Here is a 25,801-nt window from a genome sequence, read left to right as displayed (position 1 = left end):
AAGAATAACTTATTAAGTTATGGTATTAAGTACCATCTTATAAGTTTCTGATAAATACCATTCCCCATCAGACTGATGAGCTACTAATTGCAATTTATGAGATTAAAAATTTAAATTTAACATTTTACATTTCCATAATACTTTATGCTTTATAAAGTGCTATAATCAATGTTATTCCACTTGATCACAAGAGTCTCAACTTTAAAAAAGGCTCATCTTTTAGTAATAGGAGTGACAGAATTTCATAAACTAAGAAATTTTAAAATATACATTTTAGGTATGAAAAAAAAACCAAATCATGACTAATTAATGATTTTGCTAAAAGTTTCTCAACTTTTAATGAAAACCCATTTTCCTTAATGGTATATATCATACAACAGAGGTTAAACTGAGAGATTTACAAAACATTCATTTTCCCAGGAAGAAAGCTGCTTGGACTTCTTGCAAAAAAAGCAAAGATAAGGATAGAATGTGAAAATAAAATTCATATGATCAAAGAAACAAAAGACTGCCATTAAGAGAGGGTAATAATTTTTCAAAATACATCTGCATACCTTATAGTTTCAATTAAATGGTGCTTCAATATTACAAGTCTAGACAAACTATATCCTCCCTCCAACCCTGTCTGCCCCCATCTCCTGAAACCAATGGAAACACACACACACACATTTTTGTAATATAAAACTAAGTAAAATGATTTTATAGAAAGACTATTGCCTTTTCTATTCACGAAAAGTTTAAATGTCTACTGAAATATACTATTTGCTGTACATAACTTACTGGAATCTTACTCCTTTTCATATTAGTGAACGTGAGCCATGGAGGACTGTGTTTTGGATGGGAAATTCCATCATTTATCTATAGTTTAAGTGCATTATCTGACTGAATACATCTACCCTGTATATTCATAAGACACCATAGCATGGTAACATGTCAATTTTTACCCATTTTCTCCTTTAAAGACACTGACCTAGTACAGATCCTAATCAACTTACGCTTTCATTATGGCAAAATCTTCCAGTTCTTTTCTGATGACTGCTATCCTCTCCCTGTTTTGACCTACTGACTTGCACATTATGGCCAGACTGATAAAAGTAAATCTGCACTGTCACTTCCTTCTTCAAAAATCAGTAAAAGTTTCTCACTAATAGCATCCCATTTAAATTAATGGTTAGTTCTTACCGGCCATACACTTGATTCTTTCACTTCTTCACTTCATCTGAGACAAAGTCCATCATAATGCAGTATGTGAAGGACACGTTTTCCTTGAAAACTAAGATTTAAGTGCCAATTTAACTTTTCTCCCACACTTTCACTACAATATATTAACTTACAGCACCACCTATCTTTCAATAAAAGCTTAACCAAGAACTAGATTTATATTTAGCATAATGCCCGTAGGCTGGCCGATACCATGTAGTGTAAAATTAAGCCCAAAGTGCAAAATATTTTTTAAAAATCTAAAAATAAAAGTTTCATTCAACACTATATAAAACATTCATTAACAGTATATATAAAGTTCTTAGTAATGTTTCAAACCAAGGGGTCTGGCCAGTTGTATACCAATGACTTAAATTTAGCACAAAATAGTGAATGTAACTAAAAATTGCAATCAGCGAGCAGAGCCATTCTGACTTATAAATTCTAATATTCATTGATATTTTCACATCTAAGTGTTGACTGGAATATGTGTTGACTTTTCCTTAGAAGTATTCCCAATATTTTAGTCATTTTCTCTGTTCAAACAAGAAACAAAAATGAAGAGGCAGAAATTATTTTTATATCCTCTAGGTGTGATACCTATTATAAATATATTAGCAGTATAATGTGAAAGGGGCCTGATAGTGTAGCACACAGTTCAAACCAAGTGTACCATACTCCTTTCTCAGTGTTATTCTTTGATCTCAAACTGCAACAAAATTCTTTTTAGAAATGAAAACTTCCTTATCTAAACCACCTCATCAGTATAGAAATACCAGAGAAAATATTTTTGGTCATAATGAACAAGCATTTGTACCAAAAGCTGAGAAGTCAAACCATGAGAGGCAGGTGATTATATGAAAAGCCTGACTGTGAGGTCCATGAAGAATTAAAACATCTTAAATTTATACAGCTATTCCCCTTGTACAGTTCAACTCTCTAAAGCAGGCTGAGTAAATATTAATGCCCATTTCACCTACAGGGAAACAGATGCACTACTGCTTATGTATGTCAGTTCATGAAAAGCAGAACTCTGAGCCAGGCTTATTTAAGGTTGCCTCATCATGTTCTGTTCCTCAGATATAAAAATTAAAACAAACAAACAACGACAACAAAAACAATGGCCCAGCACAGTAGCTTATGCCTGTGTAATCCCAGCACTTTGGGAGGCCAAGGTGGGTCAACTGCTTGAGCCCAGGAGTTTGAGACCAGCCTGGGCAACATGGCAAGACCCTGTCTCTAAAAAAAAATAGAAAAATTAGCCAGGCATGGTGACACATGCCTGCAGTCCTCAGCTACTCGGGAGGCTGAGGCAGGAGGATCACTTGAGCCTAGGAGGTCGAGGTTGCAGTGATCTGTGATCACACCACTGCACTACAGCCTGGGCCACAGAGCAAGACTCTGTCTCAGGAAAAAAAAATAATAATAATAATTTCGATTAAAACTGACCTTGGAAATAATGTAACATAAAAATTATTTTGAAAATAGCACTTGGCTATAATTTTCATTGTAACTGTTAATATGACAAAAGTTTTGAAGACTATTTTTTTAAATGGCTTGTTAAACTGAGTTGGATAGTTGGATTAAGCATTTTCTTAACAATTAATACACCAGGGTGCTAATTATTTTAGAAGGCTCTTCTGTTAGGGTTTATAATTCATCATGTCATACCACACAACTTGTACTATAGACTTTCTTCTGGTGATTCATGTCAGCCGACACTAACATAAATCTTTTTGTGACAAGTTAAATTATCATTCATTACCATCCAATTTAAATATAGTTATCTTGACAGTTATAGCAGAGTTGCCAAAAGAGAGAATAAGCTCTTCCAAACTTTATAATAATTAGTGAAAATTTCATATTAGTGGAATAAAAAGAGTAGTTCTCATCTGTTTGGCTTCGTAAGTCTTCTATTCTCTTTCCAAAGTTTTACATTTCCTATCAGTTACTTTCCTAATGTCATACTAATTTGAAATTCCTTCTTTCCTCCTGTAGAGTCCTTTTTAAGGTGTTCTAGAAAAACTACTAATCAACTTCAAGGTTCACTGAACTTTTGTGTTTTAACATGTAAAATACAATCGAAATGTTCATATTTTCTCACATTTTACTGCACAATACAAAACTGATTTAAATGCATTAAGAAACAACATTTTCTTTTTAAATAAACACTAACAAAATGTTTGGCAAGAGATAACACAATTTATTTAAATATATTCTGACTCAAGATGAAGGCAAGCGCTTTACCTAGGTTTACATATTTTAGCTATAGATTTTCATTGAACCATTTTTCTGAAATGTCATTCTTTTCATTCATGCTTCTTTTATTCTCTCTCTTTAGAAGTTCACAGTGTTATACAAGTGAAAAACAAGACAGATAGAAACCACCCTAAACATAAGGCTTTATGTACATAAAAAATTCAATAATGTTGCCATAACCCCTAATACAGTGTGATCCTATTTATTATCCAGAATAAAATTCTGTACATATTAAATTCTTCAAGTATATCTAGAGCAGTGCTTGTAAAAGTGAGGTCCCACTGCTAAGTTAATGGCCATATCTTTGAAGATCACTTCTACCTTCAACACAATTATGGTAGAGTTCTAATAGTTTATTTTACATGTATTATACATTCTCAAATATTCTAAAATGCTCAAATGAGCCAAACATATACTTTGATTTACATCTAGTTGAATATTCCCTTTATACAGCACCAGAGGTTAAAAAATGGATCTGAGTAACCAAATATTCTCTTTCCTTTAATAGTTAGAGTTTATCATCATTTATTTCTATAACATTAAACCCAAACTGAAGATGAAGACACCCTGGGTCAAATGCTTTCATCTTAAATAAATAAACATTTCATCCACTTCATACTTAAATACCAAGTTGTTTTCCTATAACACGTGTTTCTTGGTAACAACTACTGAATCAACTAATCTGAACACCAACTTCTTATCTTTGAGGACTAGGCAAGTCGGATAGGATTCTCTAGGTTTGCTTTAAAACTTTTAAGAAACCTGGTTGCCAGTTCGTCATCAACCATTCGACTGTCACTTGACATTGTGACTGTTATGAGCTGGCGCTGCTGCAGTTTGGCATTTCCCTCTTCATCCTCAGTGAGCTTCAGCACAGGCCGGAACCTCCCAACCGCCAAAATGCAGGCCTGAGGAGGGTTAATCACTGCAGTAAATTCGTCGATGCCAAACATCCCCAAGTTGGAAATACTAGGGGGGAAAGAAAAAGCTCTGAGGGAGGCACGTCCTTAATCAAAGTTCCCTTTCCCCGAAGCACATATTTTATATATATTTTATTAGGCAGTGTAGTAAGGCAAGAAAAAAATATATTAAGTAATGAAAAAAGGAAAAATGTAGTATTCACAAATAAATTAATTGTGTACATAGGAAAAATAAGACTCTACAGATAACTAGTAAAATTAAAAAGTAAATTTAGTTAAGTCATCAGATAAAAGGTCGATATAAAAATCCATTTTATATCTAGAGTCATGTCCCACATAATGAAAGATCACATATCCAATGGTGGTCTTACAAGATTATGATGGAGCTGACGAATTCCTATTGCCTAGTGGCATCATAGCTGTCATAACATATTGCAATTACTTTATTTTAAAAATAAATTTAGTGCAGCCTAAGCATACAGTGTTTATAAAGTCTACAGTAGTGTATAGTGATGTCCTAAGCCTTCACTCATTCACTGATTCATCCAGAGCAACTTCTAGTCTTGCAAGCTCCATTCATGGTAAGTGCCCTAAACAGTTGTACCATGTTTTACTTTTTACATTTTTACTGTACATTTTAAAAATGTTTAGATACCCAAATACTCATCATTGTGTCACAACTGCTTACGGTATTCAGTAGAGTAACATGCTATACAGGTTTGTAGTCTAGGAGCAAACGGCTATATCATACAGCTAAGGTGTGTACACGTGGTACCATTTAGGTTTGCGTAAGTACACTCTATGATGTTTGCATGATGAAACTCCTAACAATGCATTTCTCATATCCCCATCATAAAGTGGCACATGACTCTATATATAAGTTGCTATAATTAGAAAATAAAAAATTAAAACAATATCATTTATAACAGTATCAAAAAACAAATACCAAAGAATAAATCGAATGAAATACATACAAGACCTCTACACAGAAAATTATAAAACATAACTGAAAGAAATCAAAGAACTGAATACACAATGGTTTCTACCATATTCACTGGTTAGAAGATTCAATATTGTAAGAATGTCAATTCTCAAACCATCAAAAGACTTAATGCAAACCCAATCAAGATTCCAGCAATGTAGGGGTGTGTGTGTGTGTTTGTGTGTGTGTGTGTGTGTGTGTGTGTGTGTGAAAAATGGCAAATCAATTTTACAATTTATTTGGAAATACGAAAAGCCAGAAGACAATTTTGAGGGTGAATAAAATTGGAAGCCTTCACTACCAGCTATGAAGAGTTGTAGCTTGGTGGTAGTAAACAAAGGATCAACAAACAGGCCAGTGGAAAAGAATAGCATAGAACCAGACCAACACATATATAAGCACCTTTTCAGTGCTATGAAAAAGGAGAAATCAATATTCAATACATGATGCTGTGTAAATTTACTATCCATGTGGGGAAAAAAGAGAACTTTAAACTTCACATTATTTACAAAATCCAATTTCAGATGAATTGTGATCTACATGTGAAAAGTAACATAAATGCTTTTAGAAGATAACACAGAAGAGTAACTTCATGACTCTGGGATAGGCAAAAATTCCTAACAGAAAATGAACTATAAAGTATCAACTATAAAGAAAAATATATAATCAACTATATAGAAAAGTATCAACTATATCAACTATAAAGAAAAATACTGATAAACAGGAATTCATTAAAATTCAGAACTTCCTTTCATTAAAAAAAATCACTGAGAGAGACGCAAAGGCAAGTCGCAGAGTGTGAAAGCTATTTGAAACAATATATATCCTACAAAGGTCTGTGTATCCAGAAATAAGAACTATACATCATTTTTTAAATGAACACCAGACTGCAATGGGTACTTTATCTCATGAATTACCAGATACCCAAATGGCTGATGAGTGAAAAGTACTCAACATCACTAATTTGCATTTCCCTACAAAGAGTACCACTACACACCCCAATAATTGTTAAAATTTAAAACCTAACATTATTAAACACTGGCAAGAATGTGGAGCAATGGGAATTCTCAGGACTGTTGGTGGAGGTGTAAATTTGTATAACCATTTGGAAAATTGTTTGGCAGTATCTGCTAAAACTTCTAACTTAGGAATTATACTTTTAGGTCTATACAACAAAAAATGTACATATATTCACCATAAGACACCAATAAGCATGTTCATAGCACCATAATTTGTAATAGCACCGAACTGGAAGCAACACAAATGCCCATCAACAGTAAAATGAATTCTGGTATATTTATACAATAGAATATTATATACTGCAATAATAACATAAGTGGTTGCTTCACATAGCAATATAATATCACAGATATTAATATTGGGGGGTCAGATACTAAAGAATACATAATATTTATCATTCCATGTTAGTCAATGTCCAATGAACGTTTAGTTCAACACAAATAGGTTCCTACTAGCTTTAATATGAAAGCCTGACTAGTCTGAAGAATATTTCCAGATATTCTATTGTCTAAATATTTTTAGCTTAAATTTTAAAAAATATTTCAGATAAATGAAAGGCTGACAGGGTCTTTATAAGTCTTACATCTATCTGTTTGATGCTATGGATAATTAAGAGTTTAAATTTACCTAAAAGATCCTCCTTGGTATTCTTCAGGCAACAATTTTCCATCTCTTGCTTTCTTTGATAGAGCCTGAGAAAAATACAAACAGAACAGGACAACCAACAAAATGTTACACAGTTGATCTTGTCATTTGAAATATTTGTAAGTCATACACTCTCATCTCTGATATGCCTTGATTTGATTTTATGTTACCTATATAAAAATAATTTTCTCTAAGTATAAGAACAAACAAGAGCACAGATAATTCAAGAAACTAAAGCTGTTAATCAAAACTCTAGAAAAATTACTTCCTTTAACAATTTTTCAAATATGGGAATTACCCTGTGTACCACCAATTACTATGCAGAATGCTTTAGAGTTTCCTATATGCACAGTGAAATTTTCTATTTTGCCTATAAAACTTTATTGTAAGAAAAAAAATACAAGAATACATTCTCATCAACCTAGTGTTTTTGTTGTTGTTGTTGTTGTTTTGTTTTTGTTTTTTTTTTGAGAAGAAGTCTCACTCCGCCGCCCTGGCTGGAGTGCAGTGGCATGATTATGGCCTACTGCAACCTCCATCTCCCAGGTTCAAGCAATTCTCTTGCCTCAGCCTCCTGAGTAGCTGGGATTTCAGGCACCCACTACCACGCCCGGCTGATTTTTTGTATTTTTAGGAGAGATGGGGTTTCACCATGTTGGTCAGGCTGGTCTCCAACTCCTGAACTCAAGGGATCCACCTGCCTCGGCCTCCCAAAGTGCTGGGATAACAGGTATTAGCCACCATGCCTGGCCAATCTAGTGTGTTTTAAATAAATTATCCAATGGCAACCAAAGTAGCATACCCACAATCCCACAACCAACATTCTGTTTTTATTTTTCAGAGTTTGCTCCATCTTTATGCACAATCTCAACCCCACACAATGGTTATAAAACATAAATTTTATATTTAATTGTTCAGTATTATATGCATCTTCTGTGTTGTCAGCCTTCAGAAATGATTTTTTAATGTCTGTTCCTAAAGAATGCATCTGCCTAATTTACTTGGTTATTTCCCAGTGTTATAATTTGGTTCACGGTTTTTTCTGAATTATTTCAGGTAAATTTTCAGAAGTGGAATTATAGTGCCCTAGAGAATAGACTTCTTTTGGTTCCTGATTCTACAGCTAAATCACTTCCTGAATAAGCTAGTCCAATTTATACTGCCACAAGGAATATAAGGATGTACTTGATTCTTATTACTCTTGACAATACTGATTTCTAAAAATCTTACAGAAGACAAGACAGATGACACATTAGTAAAATTTTCCTCTCACTTGTACTTGGAATTAACTACATTTCTGTTAATTTTTATTTTTCAGTGCTTAAAAGCAAGGGAACAGAGGTTGAGTCATCATATATAAAAACTTAATAATGAATTAAGAGGAAGGATACAGAAAAATTAGGTCACTGTCATTTGGGTAGATAAAATAAATGTGGAGTTTACTTAATATTTTGTATTGCATAGGCAACATAGGCACTATTACAATCACAGTTGATAACTTTAACTCATAGATGATTTAAATTTTTAAAATTAAGTCTTTAAAAATATCAAAAATCTAAAAACACATCACTGCAACGTACTGCCAATGGAAAAACTTACAGGTGTATGCTGTTTGCAAAAAAAGAGATGAATTCTGACTTATATAGTTATTGGAATAACAGGAGAGAGAATAATCTACAAATGCATTTTTCCTCCCTTAAGCAATGTAACTGTTTATATGATTTGAAAAGACACATATATGAACTTTGAAAGGCATTTTCTAAAGGCAGATGATCTCAGCATTATCCTGATGAATTACCACACTGCAACAAATGAAAAAAATTCATTTTAATAACTAGATTGCAAGCACACATACTAAAAACAAAAACTCTGTAGATCCTAAATACATCAACAGGAAATTCCTGTCAGCGAACTCGAGTAAGAGTCTGAAATAGGTATGGAGTCTGAGAAGGACTGTTGGTTTTATAAATTTGTAATTATCACTGGGATCCCCTGGCAATGTGGACTCAAAAGCAAAGTACATGTTACCTGAAGCATCCAGCTGAAAGAATAAAAAATGACCACTAAATATTTCTATAATACATCAAATGCCTTGCTAATTCATTCAAAAAAATTTACTGGGTACTTATAAGGTAAACTTTGCCTCTGCCTTTTAATACTGTTATAAGTAATGAAGAATTAAGAATAACACAGGATTCAAGGTGTGTTACTACATTACTTTATTCAAAGAATACCAACTTGAACTTGGCTGCAGTATGCCTACAGCCCCCACACTGGCATCCTTGGGATTACTGAGGGTCAAGAAGTAAATGTGTAGTACAGGTGTTCTTCACCTGGGGTCCATGGATGAATCTGCAGAGAGCCACAAACTCTTGAAAAATTAATTTCAATGAAATAGGTTTTACTGAAATTTATTTTAAAATAAATTCACCAAGCAACTACTGTATCCCAAGCACTCTTCTAGAATTAGATAAATGGCAATGGACAGTGAACATCAGACAGTAGGGAACACAGAAGGGTGAACAAATAAATAAACAAGGTAATTTCAAAGACTAATAAACCATATGAAGACAATAAAACAGGGTAATGAGATAAAGAGTGTTAGGAAACTATTTCAGCTATGGAAGCTGCAGAAGGCCTAGGACATTAGCAACTGAACTGAGAAACCAATGATGAAAAACAGCCAGCCAAGTGACAATCAGAGGGATGTGTGTACTGGATAGTATGTCTCTTAGTGAGAATCCAGAGCTCAACCTGTCTATGATCCCACAGTCTCCTCAAAAAGTCTGCTCCTGCCTCACCAGGTAGAGAGCCTTGGTCTCTTTGCTGCAGGTTCTCTTATCCACTGCCTGCTTGCTAAGACCACAACCTCACATTCCTCAGGGAATCTTCACTGCTTCTTTGGCAGAGTACTCTCCCGTGTGACTCAGGTCTCTTCTTTCTTAACTCTTTTTTTCTCCCAGTTGCACACAGTAGTTCCCCCTTATCTGTGGGGGATATTTCAAAGACCCACAGTAGGTGCCTGAAATGGCAGATAATACTGAACTCTATACCTACAGTCATGTGCCATCTAAGGACACTTAAGTTAACGACAGACATATATGACAGTGGTCCCATTAAGATTACAATGGAGCTGAAAAATTCCTATCACACAAATACGTACCACCGTAGCACTATTTCCTTATACTATTCAGTACAGTAATTGGTTGTACTGCAGGTTTGTACCATACAAAGCCTAGGCGTGTAGTAGGCTATCCCATCTAGGTTTGTGTAACTATACTCTACGGTGTTCACACAATGACAAAATCGCCTAACCATGCATTTCTCAGAATGTATCCCTGCTGTGATGCATGACTGTACTCTTCTTCCTACACATACATACTTATGATAAAGTTTAATTTAAAAATTAAGCACAGTAAGAGATTAACAATAACTAATAATAAAACAGAACAATTGTAACAATGTAAAAATCATGTGAATGTGGTCTCTCTCAAAATACCTTGTACAGTACTCACCTATTTTCAACTGTGGTTGACCACGGGTAACTGAAACCACGCAAACTGAAACCTTGGATAAGACAGAACTACAATATCTCAAATTCCAAACCAAAAGATTGGTCTTACAGACACAGAAAACAAATGATTGTACTCCTTTCCTCTACCTGGTAAATCAACTAATTATGGCGCATTTGGTATAACTGTTGAGTCCTTAGCTATTCTTCTTGTTCATTTCTGAAAGTTCAGGAGCTGCTTCTCAAGTATTTTTTATTTTTAGAGAAAACATTACTGATTCTAGAAGGCTGATAACCTGACCACTATAGTCATACAGTAGTTATGTAACTAGTGTGAAAGAAGCAGCAAAGCTAAGTGGTTGGGAGCAGGCTCTAGTCTACAGTCTGATTGGGTTCAGATGCTGGCTACATCACTTAGTAAGATTTGGGGCAAATTATTTAACCTCTCTTTTTTTCCCATCAGTTGCTTCATCGACCATATCAAATTATTATCTTGTACTTGATAGGGTAGTTTTAAAGAGGATTAATATATATAAAAGGCTTACAGCAAAAACTGGTACAAAGTATGCCAGGTGCTATTATTGTTAGAGTTGTTAAAACTGTTAAACTGTACAAATACTTCTAGAACTTGCATGTCTTTAAATAAGAAAATTACAAATACTACATTCATATATGAATTAGTCATATATTTCTCTCTGGTCAGAGCAGATTTTACCCTGGAATTAAAATCATTCTAAATTTTATCTGTTTAAATACATAAACATTCATAAACTGTTTAAATACATAACTTTTAATACATAAAACCTTTTAATAAGCCACAGTACAAAGTTTGATGTAGAAATACTGACAAGACTCAAACTGTATAAAATGGCACTATTCCATAAATGGAACATTTACTGTCTACCCTTTTTGGTGGATGGGGTAAAATATAACAACACTAAAGCACAGGACAGAAAATGCATTTATTACCAAAGATGACTCACTACTATACTTGGACACTCAGATAGATGCTGTTTGTTTTTTTTTTTTTTTTTTTTTTTTTGCACAGTAAAGCTGAATTCAATATAATCTTGCTTAACTTGGAATTGAGTCAAAATCTACACTGGATGTGAAGAACACACACACACACACACACAAACACACACACTCAGGGTTTCTACTTGGTGCATACATATTTTTAACGACTATTTGTGCACAGCAGCTAAATGAACATATCTCTATAGAGCCTATCTAAAATACTTAGTTTTTAAGCCACCATTTAAACAATCCAAGATTTAAGTTTTTAAAATAATCATGCTTACAAGACAAGCCATTTCAACAAAAAACTAATTTTGCAGGAGCTCAGATCTCTCTCTTACACACACACACACACACACACACTTTTTCTCTCTCTCTCATGTAAACTAGAGAACTAATACGCTAAATAGGCCATGCAAGGCACCTGTTTCTCATGAGAGGCTTCAATGTGCTTCGATGTCCCCTTATTTTTTCTGAGTACAACCAAAGTGATTACATGCATCTGGTTGTTATGCTCTGTACCACATGACACATTGGCCTGGCATGAGAGACATGCCCAGCTAGAGTACGTCATACAAGAAAGTACTACTTGGGGACCAAATCAAACCCTCCTTTTTGGTAACTTTGAGGGAGAAAATGACAAAAGAGAGGTAAAGAAGTGAATGATTAGATAGGAAAAAAGAAAGGCAAACAGTAAAAGCAAGGAGAGAGGTGGTATAACAGATCATTAAGTAGTGGCTCTAGAATCAAACTGCCTGGGTTAACTAGTCCTCACTGGCACTGCTTTCTAGCTGTACTGCCTCGGGCAAATTTATCAAAGTTGCTAAAACTCCATCTCCTCAATTTCATGGAGAAATTAAGGTTCCAATTGGACTGGGTTAATAGGATTAAATGAAGCGCTTAGCCCAGTGCCTGGCATCACTAAGAACAAGAGCGAAGAGAGCAGAGTGGGAAAGAGAAGCAGGTAGAATGAGAAGCAAACAGGGGCAGCCAGAGCTCGGCAAACCTTGAGTCCCTGCTGGGGGTTACAGGAAATGCCTAAGGCCCGCCAGAGACCATTACACTCCAAAGGGTTATGACTGCCCTTCCCATTGCTGTGAGACCCAACTGAGAGGCTGGTGAGACTGCCTCCTTACTTCTTAAACTTAGAGTCTTCAGGATGCAAGGAATAGAGGAAGCTAACATAACTACTTAAGAGTTATGTATTATAGTAGTAAAATTAGTAAATTGCTCAGAATCAAGGAAATCTTCCTATAATGGTTAATTTTTTAAATTTAATGTATATAAAAATAAGGAAATTCTAGCTGCGCAGTAAAGTTCCATAACATTATAATAGTACTTTTTATTTTACAGGTTGTTTCAACACTTAATTTCATTTAACCTTTACAAAACACAGACACAAGTATTCTCATTGTTGCTGAAAACCCTTGATAAATATAAGGAACATACTATATCTCAGCAAACCAATCTCTATTACTTTGACTTTTGAATTGACCAAATTAATGCTATCCTTCTTTTTTCTTTTTTTTTTTTTGAGATACAGCATCTTGCTCTGTCATCCAGGCTGGAGTGCAATGGCACGATCTCAGCTCGCTGCAATCTTTGCCTCCCAGGTTCAAGCAATTCTCGTGCTTCAGCCACCCGAGTAGTTGAGATAACAGGTGTGTGCCACCATGTCCAGCTAATATTTGTATTTTTAGTAGAGATGGGGTTTCACCATGTTGGCCAGGCTGGTCTCAAATTCCTGCAAGTGATCTGCTTGCCTCAGCCTCCCAAAGTGCTGGGATTACAGGCATAAGCCACCATGTGCAGCCTCATTTTTCAATTAACAATTCCATTTTTATCTATACAAACACTTTCTGCAAATCTTTTCAAAGAGGAGTGAAGAAAGACCTAAAAATATTGATTCTAGTAGGTTCACCTTTAATTATATCTACCTCTAAAATTCCAAGTAAACTCAGTATTTATGGGTATGCTTTTAAAATTAGATTAACTTGTACTTATTTCTTTTGAGCAAGAAGGTCTACACATTTATGTACTGTCAGCTCTCCAAAGAAATCTTACCTTCTAAATTGTTCTACCACTATACATACAACAGGTCCTTGGCAAATGTAAAGAGAATCACTTACCCAAATGAATCAGAAATTTTCGATGCAATCACTTTAAGACTTGTGATACTTCTGTCAAAAAATACCCTCGGAAATTACTGAGGCTGTCAAAGCTGTCCTACTGCCTGTGTTCTTGCCTATTCGATGTGCTATTTTTTGGTGAAATAAGATTCCTACACATTGGAGTTACAAAAACTGCTTTTCAAGAAATCCTGAAAAAGTAAAGTAACTTTGCTTCTGGAACACTAAGTCCACTTTTTTTTTTTTTTTTTTTTTTGAGATGGAGTCTCATTCTGTTGCCAGGCTGGAATACAGTGGCGCAATCTTGGCTCACTGCAACCTCTGCCTCCTGGGTTCAAGTGATTCTTGTGCCTCAGCCTCCCAAGTAGCTGGGATTACAGGCACGTGCCACCACACCCAGCTAATTTTCGTATTTTTAGTAGAGATGGGGTTACACCATGTTGGCCAGGTCGGTCTCAATCTCCTGATCTCGTGATCTGCCCACCTCGGCCTCCCAAAGTGCTGGTATTACAGGTGTGAGCCACTGTGCATGGCCGCTAAGTTCTTTTAATGGTCTCAGTTTTAGAGAAGAAGTAAATATACTTTAAGAATAAAATGTTATTAATATTGAGGTCTATTACCACTTCCATAGAAATATAGTTTCAGCTTAATTTCAACTTTAAAACCTACCTGATATAGCATCTTTAGGGTTGAATTCTGGACTTTGGAAAATAAAGTTTGTCTTTAGCATGAAATTGTTCTATTTACATGTTATCTCTTAATTTTTGAATATTAAATTTTCTTACAATGGGTCATACTTGGATAAAAACTTTAAAAACCTATAGATATGTGACAATCACTTGATGAAATAACTCTCCCCACATACAAAAAAATCACAGTCTGACTAGATTACGTCAAGACTTTATCAGAAAGTAATTATCCAAAAGTATATGCTAACATTTTGAAAGCACACTCTTTCTTAAGACATACCTTTACAGAGTCAGCAATTTCCTGGATACCCTTAGCGGCAGCATCTTTTATGATTGGTGTAAGTAAGCCTTTATCTGTTGCCACAGCCACTGAAATGTCAATAAACGGCAGTTGCTTTGGGCCCTCTCCATCCCAGCTTACATTAACATCTGGCATTTGCTAGAAATAGGAAAAAAAAAAAATCTTACCAGAAAAGTGGCTTTAGAACAAGGCAGTTACAGAAAAATAAAATTATTGTGCATTTTCCAAAGTGAACATAGCTAGATAAGAGGAAATAAGTAAAAATTTGGTTTGAAAAAATGGTTTGGAGTTCTGTCAATTATCTTTTATGTCTGCCAAGAATAATTAAACATACTACCTTTTTGAAGGAAGTTTGAAGAAATTATGATGAGGTACATGCTTTGATCTCTTTATATCCTAGTGGTGAAAAAAGGGCTTTCTTTCCTGATTGCTAGAAGTTATTTAATGTCTGTTGTACTTCCTACCTCATATGATAACGAACATGATCTTGAGGTGAGGAGGAGAGTGGAAAAGGGTAACGATATTAGATCATATTATTCCTTTCTAGCTCAGCTCTGGGATATATATCAGCAGGCCCTCAAGAAATTACTTCCCTATTTAAAAGAGATTTCATCAAATGACAAAATGCCTGGAAACCCTGTCTATTAATAATGTTGCCCTATATTACAGGTGAAAATGATGCTGAAAAACAGAAACTGGAAAGAATTTCTGTTCTCAAAAATTCTTTGCTTTTTAAAGAAAAAGATCCAGGCCTCCTGGCGTGTCATTTAAGCATGGCAATACACAATTTGATTCCACTGTATCTATCCCATTTTACTCGTGAGCACTCCCCTGAGATGGATTTTCCACTGTCATGCTATGCTCATTTCCATTTCAAGGCTACCTTCACATTGCTTTTCAATTGCTCTTCCATTTTTCCATCTTTCAAGGCTTAGTTCCTTCACTCATTCAGCAATATCACTATGTTAAAAGAATAAAGTCCCAACCCCTCAGAAGATTTGAAATTCTTCATAGACAACGCTAAAGTAAGAGAGAAACTAAACAAAACCCTCATGAATGAGGAATATCTGGCAAATAAATTTAATTACAAAATGTAAAGAAGACTTATGGGACATGGTCAAAATTGTATTAAAAATCTATTATCTTAGGGCAACCCGCTCGGGTCCCCTTCCATGCTGTGGAAGCTTTGTTCTTTCCCTCTTCACAATAAATCTTGCTGCTGCTCAAAAACAAAACAAAACAAAACAAAACAACTATTATCTTAAACCTTATTAAAAAAAATTAAAATGAATTACACATTCAAGTTTTCTAACCAAAATGAATCTAAGGAAATGAAGGAAAAAATACATAACAAAACAATATAAACTAAGAATATAAATATGCAATAGAAGTGAGAGTTCAGAATAACCCCAGGCATTGAGGATGTTAAAATAATTATAAGAAACAAATTTAAATTACTCTAGGCTAATAAGTTTGGGAATCTAAATTAAATGAGTGATTTTTGGGGAAAATATTAGCTTTTAAAATTGATTTTTTAAAAAAGCTGAAAATTAAAACAGATCAGTAATTATGGCGGGAAAAAAAAAAGAGAAAGCTGCCAAGATCCCCTCCTCAAAATAGAAGCAGGTTCAGATATTTTTACTGGTGAATTCTATGAAGCTAGAAAATATAAAAAATTTTATAATATTGAAATGAATACAGAGGAAAGAAAAGAAGAAATAATCCAAATTCATTGAATGAAGCCAATGATTAGGGGAAAAAGGTCTGATAATGTTGGCACAAAATTTAAATTACCACTTCTTAGGACTCTAGATACAAAAATTATCCAATGAAATATTAACAAATAGCTTATGCCTATTAGAGATTTATTTAAGGAGTGCAAAAATGATTCACAGTTAATGATATTAATCACAAGAGTCAATTAATAATTAAATCATTAATATAATTCAAAATATTTCATCAAGAGAAAAGTTATATGAATCATTAGATAATGCTGAAAAGGCATGCTTTTTAAGTTCTGTATTAACGTATTTTTCAGAATCCAGAGTGCTAACTATTACATCATGGAACCCTCCTTAATGTATTTTTCAAGAAATAAAAACAAGTTAATTATAAATGTACTTTAAATACAGTCTGTTAACAAGCAGTGATCCCAGAAAATAGCCTCATTACAGAAAGGAGGCATGATGAAAAATAGTGCCAGGCAGGAAGGCAGGAAGCCAGGGTTCTAGATTTACATCTAAAGGCAGCTAGGTTTACATCACCTCCACTGAACTGCAGGCTCATATGTTCACCTGCCTTCCTGCCACCTCCACTGGAATATCTGTTAGGCTCCTCAAATTTAACATGTCTAAAACCAAACTCTAGATTCCTCACCCCAAAGCTATACCCCTCCCAGTTTTCCCAATGTTAGTACATGGAAAACTCATTCCTCCCATCGCTTGGGCCAAAATGCTTGTTTCTTTTTCTCACACCCCATATCCAATCCATCAGCAAATCCTGTTGGCTCTACTTCTGAAACATAACCCAAATCTCCACTTCACCCTAGCTCCATTTGCTACTACATTTGTCCAAGCCACAGTCATCTTCTAAAGCCTCCCAGGGGAGCTCATCGTCTCCTCCCTTGCCTCTCCACAGGCCGTATTCTACACAGCACCCAGGGCAGCCTCTCCTTTTCCTTTCTCAAGTGTAAGTCGATCACATTAGTTACTTGTTCAAAACCCTCCAAAGGCTTCCTTCTCACCCATAATAAAATCCCTAGTCCTCACCATGTCCAACAAGGCCTCATGTACTTGGGGGGTTCCCCTTCATGCTCTCCCACTGTTATTTAAATCTTATCTCCCGCCCTCTCCACTCCAGGCACACTCCACCCTCAGCACCATATCTTGGGTTAATGCAATCCTCTATTCACAGCCTTGGTGTTTGCTGGTCCCTCTGTGTGGAACGTACTTTCACCACATACCTGTGTGGCTCACTCCCTCTGTTTTCTCAGTCCGTATCTAAATTATCGCCTTGTCAGGGGGGCTTCCCTCGCTTCCCTTTTGAAAGAGCACGCCTTGTTACTTTGTCCCCTTATCCTTTCTTTTTCTCCTCAGTACTTTCATCATCTGACATATAATAGTGTTTGTCTCCTCCAACTAGAATATAAGCCCCAGCGAGAGCAGAAATCATGTAAGCTTTGGTTTACTGTTATATCTCTAATGCCTAGAATAAATGGTTTTTATTCTGCTCTACTTCGTTGTGAGCCCTTTTCATTTACAGTTTCTTCATTAGAAAAATGAGAGAGATCAAATGATAGGATATTTTAGCAAGACAATTATAAAATTTTTGTGATTTAAAAATAAGAGTTCTATTTGTCATTGTAAAAATTCCATGACATGAAACTACTTTAGAAGACAAAATCATTTGAAGTCTGCTACTTACTTTAAGGGTAACAGCTGCTGCCTTGATGATAAAATCATTTACTGATACTTTAATGTCATCTGAAAGAAAAATAAGCTTAGTAAAATTAGTATTCCTAATACAACTTTAACATTGACCATTACAACTTCAAACTTGTAAATTATGGAATGTACTGACAAACAATGATAAAAAAATTACAGGCTTTTGTTTGCTTAGTCAATAAGGTTCCCATGATTAGAAAAACTTACGTGAGGTCCTGGATAAATAATATTAACCATGAATGTAAGTTTATTTCTGGGCTTTGGTTATCAATTTTTTAAACTGTTTAGATATCATATACAAGAACCTGAAGGACATATTACAGGCATAATCAGAAAAAAAAGAACTAACTCCTATGTCTCGAAAAAGACAAATGGTCTCTCTGTGGTGTGTGCAGTCAGGAAGTTTACAAGATGATTCATTTTCTTCCTCGTTCTTTTCAAATGCACTTATTCTCTGTATGCTTTATAATATATTGATTATACTAGAACAGTGACACATGTAGGTACTTTATATAAACAGTTACATATACATATATGAGAGAGTGTTCAAAAATTTCTTTTTACTAATGGGGTGTAGGTGAAAACAAATTTAACAACAACAACAACAACAAAAAACCAAATTTAACTGCTTTTTAACCTAACAGAACAGGATATAACAAAAGCCAAAGATGAAGCAATGCTGGCATAGGTCCTAGTGTGATGAATAAAATGAGGTTCTCTGTCCATACTTTTATGGTGAATGCATTTGAATCAATTTCTTTGCAGTATATGTAATGATTTTAAGATAAAGCTAGGGTCCTCCCACTTCCTACAGAGCTGATCATAACTAAAGTATTTGTTTATGTCTTTGCATTTGCCACTGGGTATAACAATGTTGGAAAATGTAAACAACACTTGATTCTTTCTTGCAAGAGCTTATAGAAAAAGACTTTAAGATCAAAATCTAGTCAATGGTATGTGGCAAAAAACCTATCCTAATTACTAAAGTATCATGGAATTTTACATGAATAACAACTCATTCCAAAGGCATCCTAGAGACTTCAGAAAGGGATTAGATGAATTACCATAAACCTAAATACTGTCAAACTGTCACAGTAACTGTCAGGTGCAAAGTATCAAAGCTCCTCCAATTCAGAATTCCAGAAATATGTAAACATTTTTGCTTAAATTCCCTTTAGGAATAGAGATATAAATGGACTTACAGTGCTTAGAGGCTTTTAATGATAACCACATAGAAAAGATTTGGTCTGTACAAATTCAAATGTAACAGCTCATGAACTTACTCTGCTTACCTTTCATGGCTCTCTCAGCCTTCTCACTTTATCTACTTACCCACAGGTATTCACAGTGAAGACTTCTAAAACCATCTGCCAGCTAATGACCCCCAAACCTACCACCTAAGTCCACAGTCCTCATTTAAAATTCTGTATTCAGCATACTCCCACATTTAGGAACATTCTTGAGTTAAACGAAACATATTCTTTTACTGGCCCCTACCTATGTCACTATACTCTCCTGGTTTTCTTCCACTTTCTGCCCACTCACTCATTTTTATTCCTTTCCTCTCAATGTTGGCATCTCCCCAGCCTGGAAGTTCCAGTTCCATTTCCAAGGTTTTGATACCATTTATATAATGATGACTCTTCCAAATTCTACCTCTAATTCTGAGATACTGAAGCTTCAGACTTGTATATCCAACTTCTCACAAAAAATTTCTACCTGCATCTCTAACATGCATCTCAAATCTAACATGTGTAAAGTAGGTTTCTCTTTGAATTCTTTATTTTTAACTCTTTATAATGGAGATTTTCCAAACATATTGAAAGGAGATGTTGTTACATTTACTGAGTAGAAAATAGTTTGTAAGGTAATATCAAACATTCTCATTTACACATTGTCGAGACAGAAAAGCAAAGTGTGAAGCATGCATATAGAATGTTATATATTGTAACTTTATATGAGAAAGAGGAGTAAACACAATGTGGGGTGTAAAGATTTTTAAGAAAATTCCTAATTACAAGGGTGTACCAAAACCAGACCATGCAAAGATAACAAATTAATCCACATCTCCTCTGAAATACTGCTGTTTTCTGCCTTATTAGAGTAAGAAAACAGGAAAGTGATTTCCACATTAACCTCTATATCATGACTAAGCAAGTATGATCTGAGAACTACAGGAGTGTTTCCAGGGTTCATTTTTTAGAGATTTATCACTTTCTCTAATATAGCTTTCCATTTAGTTCCTTGAACTTTTAAAAGCTCTCAAGTTGTCTTTATATGAAATCCTGAAGATCTGTATATAAACTGAAAAACGTGTAGAAAGTTACAAAAGAAAGCTGCTCCCATCCTGACAGGGTGAAAGAAAAAGCAGGATAAATTACAAAATCATAACTTTTCTTAAGCCCATTAGGGAGCTGAGGTTACAAAGCAAACAGGTGAACTGAATGCCAAAGAGTGATAATCCACTCAGAGGAGAGACAAACACAGGAAGTAAATACCCACTGTCAGAGTACAGGAGTGAAGAGGGCAGAGTATGGTACAACATGCACAAACAGATGCGGACTAGCAGCAGAGAAATGGAAACTAAAAAAACATTCAATTGGAAATCCAGAGGGGAAAATCCATGCTAACCAAGATAAAAAATATATATATTTTGCTAAGCTTTGCAGACACAACTAGGAAAATAAATCAGTGAACTTGAAGCTAGGTAAACAAAAATTATCCAATATGAAACATAAAGAGAAAAAAGAATGAACAAAAGGAATAGAGCATTTAAGAGCTTTGGATAACTCAAAAAGTCTAATATTTAAAATTGGAGCCCCAAAGAGAAACCACATGAAACAGAAGATATCATTAAAAATAACTGGAAAATTTTCACAATTAAAGGAAGACAACAAACCATACATCTAAGAAGCTGAGAGAAACCCAAACAGAATAAATACAATAGGAAAAAAAAAAAATCTAGGCATACAATAGCCAAATTGGTAATGGAGAAAATCTTGAAAGCAACCAGATAGGGGGAAAACATCATATACAAGGGAACAAATATTAAGAATGGCAGCAGGCATTCTAAGACAGAAAATAATGAAATAGTATCTTTATTTAAAGAACTGAAACAAAAACCCTATTAACTCAAAAATCTATATCCAGCAAAAATACTTCTTAAAAATGATGAAGATACATCCATTAGGGTGACTACTATCAAAAAAACAGAAAATAACAAGTATTGGCAAAAATGTGGAGAAATTTCAACCTTTGTGCACTTCATTTTTGTTTCTGGAGACAGGTCTTGCTCTGTCAGCCAGGCTAGAGTGAAGTGGTGCAATTATAGCTCACTGTAACTTCCAGCTCCTGGGCTCAAGCAATCCTCCCACCTCAGCCTCCCAAGTAGCTGGGACTACAGGCATATGCCATCTGCCTGACTAGTTTTTCAATTTTTTTGTAGAGATAGGGTCTTGTTCTGTTTCCCAGGTGGGTCTTGAACCCCTGTCCTCAAGTGATCCTCCCACCTCAGCCTCCCAAAGTGCTAGGATTACAGGGATGAGCCATCATGCCTGACCCATTGGTGCGCCATTAGTGGGAATGCAAAATGGCACAATCACTAAGGAAAACAGTATGGTAGCTCTTTAAAAAATTAAAAATAGAATTATCATATGATCCAGTAATTCCACTTCTGGGGATATACCTAAAATATTTGAAAACAGAGACACAAAGAGATATTTGTACAGCCATGTTTGCAGCAGTATTATTCACAATAGCCAAAAAGTAAAAACAACCTAATGTATTTATCCATTAACACATGAATTAACAAAGTAGGGTATATACATAAAATGGAATATTGTTCAGCCTTAAAAAGGAAATTTTGATACATTTTGCAACATGCACGAACCCTGAAGACATAATGCCAAGTGGAATAAGTCAGTCATAAAAGGACAAGTACCATATGATCCCACTAATATGATGTACTTAGAATCATCAAATTTATAGGAACAGAAAGAAGAATGGTGGTTTGTCAGGAGTGGTGGGAAAGAGGAATGAAGAGTATACAGAGTTTCCATTTTGCAGGATGAAAAATGTTCTGTAGATGAATGGTGGTAATGGTTGCAAACAATGTAAATGTACTTAATGTCAATGAACTAACTGTACACCGAAAATGGAAGACTCATGTTATATATCCAACTACAATTTAAAAAATTGTTTTAAAAAGGAAAAATGTGAAAGACAAAATAGACTTTTTCAGACAAAAACAGAAAATTTATTGTCAGTCAATCTGTACTATAAAAAGCATTAAAGGAAGTTCTTCGGGTAGAAGAAGTAAAATAGCAGACAGCACTTTAATTCTATACAAAGAAATGAAAAAAGGTACAGATAAATATAAAAGACACTTTTCCCCTCATTTTAAAACTCCAAAATAGTTGATTTGCTAAAGCAAAAAAAACATTAAACATGTATTCTGGGGCTTATATCATATAGAAGTAAAACATGACAACAGCAGTACAAAATATGAGAGGGAGGAAATGCAAGTATATAGTTATGAGGTTCTTATATTAAACATGGAGTGGGGTATAATCAGGCTGTGATAAATTAAAGAATTATATTGTAAACCCTAACAAAACCACTGCAAAGACAGATAAGAAGAGAAAAAAGGAGATAAAATGAAGAAATACAATGGAATGATAACAAAGTAAGTAACCAAAAAGATAAGGAAAGAATAAAAGAGATGGGACAAAGAGAACACAAAGAAAGAACAAAATGGTAGATTTAAATCCAACTATCCCATTAAATGTGAGTGGTCTAAACATCTTAAGAGACTAAAGAATTGGATAAAATAGCAAGAACCAACTACATGCTGCCTTCAAGAAACCTATTTAAATAAACATATTTACATTTAAAAAGTAAAAAGATGCAAAAAGATATACTATAGAAACACAAGTCAAAGAAATCTGTAGTGGCTACAGATGTGATAAAGAAGGCTTGAGGATAAGGAATATTACAAGGAATAGATAAGGACATAACATGACTGGTCTGTTCAAGAAAACATAAAATTTCTAACTGTGTATGTGGCTAATAATAGATCTTCAGGATACATGAAGCAAAAACTGACAGAGCTGAAAGGAGAAACTACAAATAAACAATTATAATGAGAAATAGCAACACTCCTCTCAAAAGACATAAACAACATTATTAACTAGCTTGGCCTGACATTTACAGAACATTCCCTTGTAAAAATAAAAAAATTCTTTTCAAGAACACATACCAAGATAGACCATACTATAAATACAAAATAAATATCAACAAATTTAAGAAAATTGAAATCATATAAAGTGTGTTCTCTAAACACAATGGAGTTAAGCTAGAAATCATAAAAGAAAGAGAAATGAATAGTTCTCAAATAATTTGAAATTAAGTGCACAATTATAAATAACTCATTGATCAAAGAAATCACAAAAGAAATAAATGAGAAAACATTTTTAATTGAATAAAAGGAAAAATAATACCAGGCGTGGTGTCTCATGCCTGTAATTTCAGCACTAAGGGAGGCCAAGGTAGGTGGATCACTTGAGGCCAGGAGTTTGAGACCAGCTTGGCCAACATGCTGAAACCCTGTCTCTAGTAAAAATACAAAAAATCAGCCAGGCATGGTGGTTTGTGCCTGTAATCCTAGCTACTCAAGGCACTGAGGTGAGAGAATCACCACAGGAGGCGGTGGTTGAAGTGAAGCGAGATCGCACCACTGCACTCCAGCCTGGGTGACAGAGCAAGAACCTGTCTCAAAAGAAAAAAAGAAAAAAAAAAATCAACATCTGTGGGATACAGCTAAAGCAGTGCTTAAAGATAATTCAAGAGTATTATATGCTTATATTAAAAAATAAAGGTCTCAAATAAATGATCTAAGTTTTCACCTTAAAAAACTAGAAATAAAATAGCAAAGTAAACTGAAAGCAAAGAGAAAAAAAAATAAAGAAATCAGTGAGATCAATATCACAGAAATACTAGATAAGTTAATAAAACCAAATGCTGGTTCTTTGAAGAGATCGAGATCAATAGAACTGATAACCCTTTAGCCAGAGTGATCTACAGAGTAAAACACACAAATTACTAATATCAAAAACAGAAACATTACTTCAGATAAAATGACAGTATAATAAGGTAATGTGGTGAATAACTTTATGCCAATAAACCTGGTGACTTAGATGACACAAATTTCTTGAAAGACACAAACTACCAGAATTCATTCAAGAAAACAAAAGCTGCATCCATTTTTAAAATAAAATTCATAATTAAAAACCTTTCCAAAAAGAAACTCACTAGTGAATGCTACTAAACAATTAAAAAAGAAATAATACCAATTGTACCCAAACTCTTCCAGAAAATAAAGGAGCAGGAAATGTTTTCCAACCCATTCCACTAGATAAGATAACAAATCCGAAAAAATGTCTCCAGAAAAGAAAACTACAGGTCGGCATTTCTCATGGGCATAGGTGTAAAGATTCTAAACAAAATTTTAGAATACAGAATCAAACAATATTTGAGAAGGTTAATGATTAAGTGGGCTTTATTTGAGGAATACAAAGTTGATTCAACACTTGAAAATCAACCAATGTAATTCACTTTATTAACAGACAGAAAAAGGAAAAGTTATCTGAAAAGATGCACAAAAAGTATTTGACAAAATTCAACATCTACTCATGTTTAAAACTCTCTGCAAGCTAGGAACGGACATTCTTTCAACCTGAAAATAATGTTCTACAAAAAACCTACAGCTAACATAAAACACTGAATGCTTTTCCCCCAAGATCAAGAACAAGGCAAAAATATCTGCTTTTACCATCTATATTCATTATACCAGAGGTTCTAGTCAGTGCAATAAGACAAGAAAATAATACGAAGGCCATATAGGTCAAAAATGAAGAAATAAAACTATCAGTTCATGCTAAAAAATCTGTATGTCTCTCAGCAAACTTATAATTGATTTTTGGAAGAAATATTACAAATTTAATAATCTGTAAATGCACTCTGAACAAGAAATATAAAATCAAAATTTGCATACAGAAGAATATCTAAGATATTTATAATCTAAAACATCCTTAAAAGTTTTGGATTTTAAACTTAATGAAATGTTAAGGACTGCTTTGTTTAAATACCATACCAAAGAACATTCAAAACAAAAAATAACCATTTGGTCTACACAAATCATTCATGTGTTCTTACCAAAAAATTGACCTATGTAAATGCTAAAGCACACCAAAACATTAAGACCACTTTTGCTTTTAAAATAACCAACCAAATTACAGTACTTTAGATTTCAATATCCCTTATCCAAAATACCTGGAACCAGAAGTGTTTCAGATTTCAAAATTTTTCAGATTTTGTAATACTACATTTATTGTTTGGGCATCTTTAGTCCAAAAATCCCCAAATCTGAAAAGCTACAATGAGGACTTCCTTTGAGCTTCATGTTGGCACTCAAAAAGTTTCACATGTTGGAGCACTTCGAATTTTTGGTTTTGTGATGCTCAACCTGTTTTTTTAAAGCTCAGTATGTAACAGAGAATTGAACACAATAACTGCCTGCTAAATGAATGTTAACTAAATGTACATTATTCAAATATGACAAAGGGGAAATAAAAGCAAAGTAGAACAGAAACCTTTATTCTGCATAAAGGCATCTGTGGTTTATTTAA

General features: G+C 34.4%; 1 protein-coding gene across 2 annotated transcripts in view; it reads right to left on the bottom strand.

Annotated features, from left to right (window-relative positions):
• Positions 1-3,380: 3,380 nt before the first annotated feature.
• The window catches only part of PDHX (pyruvate dehydrogenase complex component X), a 73,574-nt gene continuing 51,153 nt past the window's right edge, over positions 3,381-25,801 (bottom strand). Inside the window, exons 8-11 of one of the 2 annotated variants that reach the window (XM_031653401.1) lie at positions 18,097-18,155; positions 14,653-14,811; positions 7,009-7,073; positions 3,381-4,428 (exon numbers count right to left, since the gene is read on the bottom strand). In XM_031653401.1, the coding sequence (XP_031509261.1) occupies positions 4,170-4,428; positions 7,009-7,073; positions 14,653-14,811; positions 18,097-18,155 (542 nt within the window). In that variant the 3' untranslated portion in view covers positions 3,381-4,169. The remainder of the gene's footprint in view (positions 4,429-7,008; positions 7,074-14,652; positions 14,812-18,096; positions 18,156-25,801) is intronic. The other variant, XM_003910041.5, reaches the window with a different exon arrangement.

The sequence above is a fragment of the Papio anubis genome, chromosome 12 (assembly GCF_008728515.1).
Source record: "Papio anubis isolate 15944 chromosome 12, Panubis1.0, whole genome shotgun sequence".
Taxonomy (NCBI): Eukaryota; Metazoa; Chordata; class Mammalia; order Primates; family Cercopithecidae; genus Papio; species Papio anubis.
This window is presented reverse-complemented; position numbering and strand designations above follow the sequence as displayed.